Source organism: Lagopus leucura, unplaced genomic scaffold, assembly GCF_019238085.1.
Source record: "Lagopus leucura isolate 7727_CA_CO unplaced genomic scaffold, USGS_WTPT01 Super-Scaffold_100024, whole genome shotgun sequence".
Classification (NCBI taxonomy): Eukaryota; Metazoa; Chordata; class Aves; order Galliformes; family Phasianidae; genus Lagopus; species Lagopus leucura.
In genome coordinates, this window is record NW_024962276.1 from 235,839 (window position 1) to 245,056 (window position 9,218).

A 9,218-nucleotide genomic window follows, 5' to 3' on the forward strand; every position below is an offset into this window, starting at 1 on the left:
GCAGGCAGCCTGCAGCTTGTTAAAGGGTTTTAAATAGCATCCATATGTCTCTGCAGAGAGGTGGGGGGATTGAGGAGGTCCTGGATGGTCAGAGAATGCCAGCAATGTAGGACCCTCACTCCCTAGCCTTGGCCATTTTCTGACAGTTGTTGTGCGTATGGTCACTCTCCAACCTCCGGGACATAATTCAGCTGGCTTAGGTTTCACTTGACATTTAAAGAATAAAACCTTCTGTTCCTGAACAGAGCAATCTTGTGCGTGCGTGCTGTGCTGGTTGTCCTGGGGAGGGCCACACTGCAGCACATACGTGAGGATACCAGAGCTGCACGGGCCGTGTCACAGCTCCTGCTCCATCTGCCATCTGTCTGCTGAGCAGCAGTGGTGGTGCTGCCTGTGTACCCTGCCACTCTTCTTGAGTGGTTCGATCATGTCTTCAAGCTTCTTGTGCTGATTGTGAGTGGGCTGGCTGCCGGATCTGCAGCATCCTTCAGTCTGGTCCATGTTACAGAGTGGAGGGCAACCAAACCAGCAAGCTCATCACGGGCTCCCCCTGTGAGCATAGTGAGCACAGTGAAATACTCAGGTGGGGAAAAATAGGGAGCAGCTGGGTCAGGAGCTCTGAAAAACTGCCCAGGGCTCTTCCATGAACTGTTTGTCCTGTGAAGAGATGAAAGCTGTTCAGGAACGTCTCCATGTGTTTTGGAGCCTTCCCATCACAGACATACCTCAAGCAGTGCGATGCCTTGTGAGCCGTGTGGCAGAGCCGAGGAGATCTCCCTGTGCTGACCTACAGCTCTGCAGGCAAACGACTGACCTTGTGTCACTCCTGTGTACAGGACAGCAATCCGGAGGCATCAGCTGCTCTCTGGTATTTAAGATGGCAGAGTAGGCTCTACGATGGGCCTGTCAGTACAGCAACACAAGTGCTGTCCCCCTCTGCCTCTCACATGCTGTCCGCCAGGGGCTCATAGAGGGAATTTACACTCTGCATTTGCTGTCTGTATTCTTTGGCTGCTTGCTTTGACCATGTTGTCTTTGAACCTATCTTGAAAAAGCTTGCTGCCCCCAGTGAGAAGAGAGGCTGCTTGTGATCTATTCCCATCAGAGCTTCTGTATGGGGCTCCCATTTTGTAACTCAGGCCCCCACCACATGTCTTGGCTGTTGCTATCAAAGGTCCCACAGCAGAGCGCTTTCGATTATTGTGGAAGATGGCTACATTTGAAAGACCAGAAGTTTTTTCCTGCAGTACTTCTGTATATTCCCACACCATGAAGCACTGGCTTGTGAGCAAAAGGATTGAAAAGAAAAGCTCTGCTAGGAACTAGCTGCTTCACCCTAGATATTGTTTGCTGAACGCTGAGGCTCATGGTGGTTCCCCTCCTTTTAACAGCATCCCTCCTTTGTGTGGGCAGGTCCTTCAAACAAGGAAGACGGCGCGTCGCCAGAGCCTCGAGCTGCAGAAGTGTGAGGAAATCCTCAGCAAGCTGATCAAGTACCGCTTCAGCTGGCCCTTCAGGTGAGGGGAGGCGGCCTCCTGCGTGCACACAGGACTATGGGGCACCATGCTGTGGTCCTGCTGGATCCACTGGCTGGTTGTGAATTGTGCATCCTGTGTTAGGTGTAGCAAGTGACACTTGGGGAGAAGTGCTCCATTAGAAGTTGCTCCAATAGAAATCACCGTGGTCTCAGTTCTCTGCTGGAATGGAGACCTGGGGTTCCTCTGGTGCAGGATAGCAATGCGATCGGTTGTGGGACAAGGGCAGGAGGCTGGGATCGGTTTTCAGCAGCCCCCGGGTTTGTGGGCAGTGGTGCACAGAGCCGTCGAGCCGCGCGCCGCTCCCTGCACCGCCCTCCTTCCTGTTATCAGTGCTGCACCCGCTGCAGAGCTGACCTGTCTGCTGCTCTCGAGGCATGTGATTTCCGATGGCACTGTGGTGGGGTGTGCTGGGGCTGCTGCTCACGCTTGGCAGCTCTGCGCTGTGCAGGGCCAGATCTGCTCATTTCCTTCCTCTTTGTGGCTCTTCATTCATCAGGGAGCCAGTGACCACAGAAGACGCCGAAGATTACTGTGAGGTCATCAGCAACCCCATGGACTTCCAGACTATGCAGAGCAAGTGCTCTTGTGGCAATTACCGCTCGGTGCAGGAGTTCCTCTCTGACATGAAGCAGGTGTTCTCCAACGCCGAGCGCTACAACCAGAACGGGAGTCACGTACTGTCCTGCCTGGAGAAGACGGAACAGTGTTTGATCGACATGGTGCACAAGCACCTGCCTGGCCACACCTACGCACGCAGAAAACGCAAGAAGCTCTCTGCTGGTTGCCAGGGACTGGAGGAGCAGGAAGGGGACAGTGAGTCCGAGCCCCTCGAGCATTCCCGGGGGCGGAGAAGGAAGAAGTGAGGGATGGCGGGGGGGGGGGACGGGGACCAGGGGGAGAGCCAGAGCTGGAGCAGGCCTTCTGGTGCTGCTGGGCAGCAGGATGGGTTGTCTGGAGGGAGTAAAGAAGCAGCAGGGCACTTTGCTATTAATCCAGCCTTTCCTTTGGCCCATCTTAACTTTAATTTTTCTGCAGTTTCCTCAAATATTTTGTCATCCGTTGAGCGAGCGGAGATGACTTAACTGCTTCCTGCAAATTACACAGAGATGATACGTGTCTGTCCTTCCAGGAGGGGAAGGCGGGAGGGCGAAGGAAAGGCCTGGCCAAAGCCTGACTGGGCAGGGGGGCACGAAGCCTACTCCAGCTCCAGCCCTTGCCGCTGCCTCGGGCTCTGCTGCCTGCACTGTGAGATCGGCCCCGAGCTGTGCAGGGAGGGATTGTGTTGCTCCACGGACAGACTGGGTGCGACCAGGCCAACGGGCTGCTAGTTCTTGTATGTATATATTTATATGGTGTTAATTTTGAGCCCCTGCTGCAGGGCCGCGTAGCGAGCAAGCACTTACGTTTATGGAGACACAGCTTTCACCAGCATCCTAACACAATTGGCTTCGAGGTGCTCTCGCTTTTCCCCCCTCTCTTCTCGGGGAGCGATCTCTGGAGTTGTTGTGCTCCAGAGGGGTCTTCCGAGCTCAGCTCTGTGCCGAGGTGGCAGAGTAGGCAGCAGGTTTCCCTGCTCACCTTGACCAGCACGCAGTCGTAGCCCTTTGGATGAACCGAGTGCCAGAAGCATACGGGAGAGCATGGTTTTCTGCACACCCCTGGGGAGCTCAAGGGCAAGGGGAGCAGCAGAAACATGTTACGTTTAACTTTTTAAATTAATTTTCTAGTAATTGAAAGTGGCTTGTTTCTAGCTGTGATCTTGTATAAAGAACACCTGTAAGATACCGTTGTCTTGCTTTGGCACATGTACAGTTTATATCAAATGGTGTTTGCTGTATATTTTCCCCCTCTGAAAACTCATTTTCCTATCAGTAGCTGGGGTCGCACCGGGGCACTCGTGAGGGTCCCCAGTCCCTCTCCAGCCGTGCTCTCATCTCCTGCAGTCACACCTCCCTTAGCTCACCTCCCTCGCGCCCCCGGTGCCTCAGGCTGCCCCGCGCTGGCCGTGTCCCAGCAGTGGGTTCTGCCATTCGGCACACCGGCTTTTCTCTAAGAAAAGAGTGTTCTTTAATCACCTCTCCATCATGACAGATTTTGATCATACAATCAGGGCTTGAACTTTTTATTATGGAGTTCTGCAGTTTGGAACAAACTAGCCACAGGGCTGCTCTGTCCCAGCTTTGTGACACGGAAAAATGGAAGCAGCAGTTGCAGCTCCTGTGATTTGAGAATAAAAGGATCCTCGGTGACAAGTTGCAGCCTAGTTTTGTGGAGTTTTTGGTTTGTTGTTTTGTTAACAGGTATTTGTTTCAGTTCTGACTGCTGAAGGCTGCAGCCACAAGACACATTTCCAGCCACCTCCCCCCACCCCAGCCTCAGCTCCTGCCCCACGGAGTAGCACTGACGTTTGTATCTCGCACGTCCCCATCAGAGGCCATGTTTTGTCCTGTTAATAGAGAACATTTTCTGCAGGTCCTACACAGTGAAACCTTTGGAACCGTATGTTTTTTAAAAATAAATGTCATTTGTGGGGGGAGGGGGGTTTCTCCTAAGGGCTGTACTTGTAATAAGTTGGAAAATGAAAAATAAACATTATGTACTTGTGTTTGTAAAGCTGGCTTGCAGCGCGTCCTTTGTGGTATCCTCTGCTCCTGCAGCACGGCAGCCTCGTGCCTGCTGGAGCTCCCACCAAGAGGCCCAGAGGAGCACTGAGCTGCGTCAGGCCAGCTCACAGCTCTGCACTTCTGGGCCAAACGCTGCTCAGGTTGGGTGGCAGCAGCCCCTGGCCGTGCCTCTGCTCCAGGCGGTGGAAATGGCTGGGGCCACGTTCACGCAAAGCTGGTGCAAAGCTGCGCTGACAGCAGGTTAATGTGCAGCATGGAGCTGTGTGCCCTGCGCTGGCATTTTGCAACCGCGGCTGTCTGCTGCAGTCCTGAGATGGCCAAGGCCTGTTCTGTGTGTCTGACCAAACAGCCGTCAGATCCCTTACCAGCAGGGCTGGGATGCTGCTCTGCTGAGCTTCAGAAGCAGGGGAAGGAGCTGGTGCTGATGTACGCCCAGCAGCTCTCAAGTGAGGGTGTTTGCCAGAGTTTTCCTGCACTTGTCCCAGTGCCACAGGAACAAGAGGGCCGTGCTTTCCTGGGTAGCACTGTCACGCTGCGGCACCGAGCGCAGCCCCCCGAGCTGCGGTGGGGCCTGGCAGTTGGGCAGAGTGAGGCTGAGGAGCCCCGCTGGGTCTGGGGGCTTCAACGTTACAGGCAGCGGATAAACGTTGTTTGCGCAGAGAAACCTCACGGCCGTGCCACAAGCAGGGGTTCACTGCCGGGTGTGCAACAGGACCTGGGCAAACCGGAGCGTGATCCAGGCTGGGATGTTTCCAGGCCTCGGCGTGGAGTCCTCACACCAGCATCTGCCGCGAGACCTTTTCCAAGCCCTGCTTTTTATAGCAGCCCTGCATGGCATTACCGCCCCGTGAGACCCTATAAATAGCCGTCACTCGGCCAGTGGGCGGCCGTGGCACCCGCTGCACCCACTGCAACGCCAGGCCGGGCCTGGGACCCAACAGGGCTGAGCCACGGCGGCCAGCGGGACCGCACCGAGCTCCTGGGGCTGCGGAGGAGCCACCCGGGCCGCTGGGGCTGATAGCGGGCGGTGGACAGGCGCTGGTCAGGCGCCGGCGGCCCCGTGCTGCTGATAGTTGGGGCCCGGCGGGACGAGCTTATCTGGGTGAGCGCCTGAGAGGCAGCGAGGCTTGGCAAGAGGCAGGGTGCTCAAGGGCGGGCTGTCCCAACGGGCTCCGAGAGCCACGTGGGAGCTGGACGACCGCAGGGATGAAAGCAGGACACAGAGCTGCCCCCAGCCATCACTGCCGTGTGTCTGTGCTCGGGCCCACGGTGCAGTGCGATCTGGGGCTCAGTGTAGCTCGGGGCTCAGTCCCAAAGAGGCTTCGAGTGCGGAGTGCTGGGGCCTGGGTCACCGGCCCTGGCCCAGGTGAGCGGCTCCTGCCCAGCCCGCCTTGCACCGGACTTTGGAGTCTATCCCTGAGCCAATATTGACTCTCCCAACCCTGGTCTCGGCCCCGTTATCTGCCCACACCGCCCCTCCATGGCAGCTGGGAGGCCACAACCCCTTGGCCCAGCAACGGGACACCAGGCAGAGATCCCTGCCCAGGGATGGGGCTGACCGCTGGAGCGCCCAGTACCATTGCACGGTGCCCCCGCAGCGACTCACTGGGCACCAACGGCCACAGAGCTCCTGCACAGCGCTGCACGCCCACTGCTGCCCCTCCATGTTGCCTGCTGCTCCGCTCTGTGCGCTGCCGCCAGCGCTGCTCCCGGAGGAGCAGAGGGTTTCTCAGATCCATCGCTCAACTTCTCCCCACGTCCCAACACCCCCAGGGGCGGTGGAGAGCGGATTAAAGGCGCTTCCCAACATCAATCGCGGTGGCGATGCACACACAAAGCCTCGCTCAGCGCTGCGGTGCAGCACTGAAGGGCTGCATCTCATCCCGGCTGCGGGCTGGGCTGGGCTCACAGCCCAACTGTGGGCCTCCACTGTTGCCCCTTCGTGGCCGCGTGATGCTGCAGTGCCCCCAGCACAGCCTGTGCGACTTCTCCAGCCCCACGGCAGATGTCTGCTGGGCACCAACAAGCTGGGAGCGACCTGGGCAGCACGGGGTGCTCAGTGTGGATGCTCACCGTGGCGCCGGCCCGGCCTGCCGGCAGCAGCTGGGACTGGGGGCACACAGAGGACACGGCCCCTACAGGACACACCTTGAGCCTGCAGCTCTTACTGGGGCTCTGGGCCACCAGGACTGGTGCCAAGGAATGGTGGGCACCAACCTGTGTGTGCCAAGGCAGCTGCACACAGATGATGAGGGACAAGCAGGCCGCGTGCTGCTCACTAGCTAGAAATGAGAGGACAGAGACTTCCATCCCATCCCGCAACCCCTGCCCACTGCAGGTCTGGGCCCATGGGCTGGCACTGGGAGCCCATAGGCTGTAGCCAGGCACAGGCACCCCACAGCCACAGCTCTCCCTGGCTCCCTGGGCAGCTCCACCAGAGCCGCACAGCTCCTGCCCCAGCCCGGCAGCACCAGCTGAGGGTTGAGTTTCCCCTGGGACAATGGGGAAGGCGAGATGGGATTGTAACCGGAGCAGGGGATAAATAAAGCCGCCCAGAAGTTTCCATGACCCGCACCTCAAGCTGCTGCTTGGCACACCGAGGCCAAACCCTGTCCCCCAGCCCAGCACTGGGCTCCCGGCCCTGCACTGCACCAAGACTGCGATGGCACAGCAGCCCCACAGCTCCAACCAACACCACTCAGCATCGAGCACTGAGCGGAAAACATTATTTACTACATGAGGATCTGTGCTGGTGGATCAGTTGGGATGCAGTACTGGGGTTAGGGCTGTCCTGACTCCTCTGGGCGTTGCTCCCCATCGCCCAGCCAGGTCAGCCCTGCATGCTGCCTGCACCACAGCACTGGTGAGCTCTGCACGGCCACCCTCAGCCCCTCTGTTCCTGCACACAGCACGAGGCTTGGTTGAAATAACACATCCAGGGTTTATTGTTTTTTCCATTCCTCGCAGCTAATGATTAAAAAAAAAAAAAAAAAAAAAATCTAAAATAAATTACAGAATTAAATAAACACGAACTGGATTATTCCCCTTCCTGCCCCAGCCCCAGCTGCCCCCCCAAAGAAAGCGTTAGAACAGTCACTGGATTTGGCAACAGCAACAACAACGGAACGATCCCTAGGAAAAGCAGCGAGCTGCCTGGGCCGGGCACTGCAGTGGGCAGCCCAAACCCATGCGCCCCCCATTCCACCCCACAGCGGCCCCGGGGCTCAGCCCTTACCCACAGAACTCTCCCAGTGCCACGCGGAGTGTCAGCCCCACGCTAGACGTGTGTCGGGTTGTCCAGGTACGGGTCCGTCTTGGTCATGTGCAGCATGACGGTGGGTGCCTTGTAGTGGCAGTGCACCCCGCCGCAGCTCACCCCGCTGCAGGGCTTGCCCCTCGTCCTCACGCCCAGCTTCCTGTTGCACAGGCTCTGCCAGGTCTGCAGCGTCTTGGAGCTCCACACCCACACCCCACTGGTGATGCCCACCACCAACGACATGAAAATCTTTAGCATAAAGACAGCCACGGTGGGCACCGAGGCCTCCAGCGAGCAGTTGGCCGCACGTCGGCCGGGCAGCGGTATACAGCCGCGCTCCAGGGCACGGAGGTTCCAGTAATCCACGTTCAGGCGCTCGTAGAAGTAGCAGACGATGACGCAGGTGGCCGGGACGGTGTAGAGGATGGAGAAGACCCCAATCTTCACCATCAGCTTCTCCAGTTTCTCCGTGTTGGTGCCGCCCGTCTTCATGATCTTCCGGATGTGGAAGAGGGCGACGAAGCCGGTGAGGATGAAGGAGGTGCCCACCACCAGGTAGCAGGAGAGCGGGATGAGGACGAAGCCGGTCAGCGCGCTGACGTCCATGCTGCCCACGTAGCACAGCCCCGTCAGCTCGTCCCCCGCCACCTTCCGCATGGTGAGAATCACGATGGTCTTCATGGCCGGGATGCCCCAGGCGGCCATGTGGAAATAGCTGCTGTGGGCCTCGATGGCCTCGTGCCCCCACTTCTTGCCGGCAGCCAGGAACCAGGTGAGGGTGAGCACGACCCACCAGAGCGAGCTGGCCATGCCGAAGTAGTAGAGGATGAGGAAGACGATGGTGCAGCCCGTGCTCTCCAGCCCCTCCTGGATGATGTAGAGCTCGCCGTTCTCCCGGTCACAGGCGATGTTCTCAGCCCCTGCCACCGAGCGGATGATGAAGGCCACTGAGTAGACGTTGTAGCACATGGAGAGGAAGATGATGGGTCTCTCAGGGTACTGGAAGCGGTGCGGGTCGAGCAGGAAGGTGAGCACGGTGAAGGCGGTGGAGACAAAGCAGAGGGTGGACCACACGGCCATCCAGACGAAGGCAAAGTCCTTGTCCTCGCGGGACCAGTAGACGTCCACGCCGGGCGAGCAGCGGGGCGCGCAGGACAAGCTCTTTTCCACATACTGGAACTTCTCGGGGTTGTCGCAGGCTCCCAGCCCGTTGGGGCCACGGCCCTCTGCAGAGCCTGGAGGCCACGGCCGGGGCGCGACCGGCAGCATGCCCTGGCCCTTGTGCGGCTCCGCGGCTGAAGCGTTTTCGGGGGCCTCCATGCAGAGGGCGTTGGGGTCGTTCTTGGTGGGCAGCCGGCCGCAGTCAAGCGACTCGGGCCAGCCGAAATTGAACTGCTCCATGATGGGGACGCACTTGTGGCGCGCCTGCTCGCACATGGGGCGGCAGGCGGGGATGCTGGCGCTCACCTGGTCGGTGCACATGGGCGCGTAGAGCGAGCAGAGGAAGAAGCGCAGGTGGACGTGGCAGCCGTACTCCACCAGCGGCGCGAACTCGTGCAGCTTCAGGGCGGCCTCGCGCTGGCTCTCGTGGCCCAGCAGGTTGGGCATGCGGGTCAGGTTGTACCCGATGCCGCGGCACATGGGGATGTCCACGGGCTGGCACCGCGCCGCCCGGCCCCGCGCCGCCTCCAGCGCGCCCAGCTCCAGCCCGCGGCCGGCGGCCGCCAACTGCCACAGCAGCGACAGCGCGAGCCGCAGCCGCAGCGCCGCCATGGCCCGACCCGCGGCTACAGCGCCGCC

At 59.1% G+C, this 9,218-nt stretch overlaps 2 protein-coding genes across 2 annotated transcripts in view; one reads left to right on the plus strand and one right to left on the minus strand.

Moving 5' to 3' along the window:
* BAZ1B (bromodomain adjacent to zinc finger domain 1B) overlaps positions 1–4,151 on the plus strand; it is a 51,923-nt gene extending 47,772 nt beyond the window's left edge. Inside the window, exons 18-19 of the mRNA XM_042879447.1 lie at positions 1,414–1,517; positions 2,035–4,151. Coding sequence (XP_042735381.1) covers positions 1,414–1,517; positions 2,035–2,401 — 471 coding nt within the window. The 3' untranslated portion in view covers positions 2,402–4,151. The remainder of the gene's footprint in view (positions 1–1,413; positions 1,518–2,034) is intronic.
* A 2,932-nt stretch (positions 4,152–7,083) lies between these two features.
* Positions 7,084–9,191, minus strand: FZD9 (frizzled class receptor 9). The gene has a single exon (XM_042879718.1). The coding sequence runs from the start codon at positions 9,189–9,191 to the stop codon at positions 7,440–7,442; it is 1,752 nt and encodes a 583-aa protein (XP_042735652.1). The 3' UTR covers positions 7,084–7,439.
* Positions 9,192–9,218: the final 27 nt, after the last annotated feature.

What these genes read in the sequence shown, in the direction of transcription:
- FZD9 (XM_042879718.1), bottom strand. Translation starts at nt 9,191, where the DNA reads ATGGCGGCGCTGCGGCTGCGGCTCGCGCTGTCGCTGCTGTGGCAGTTG.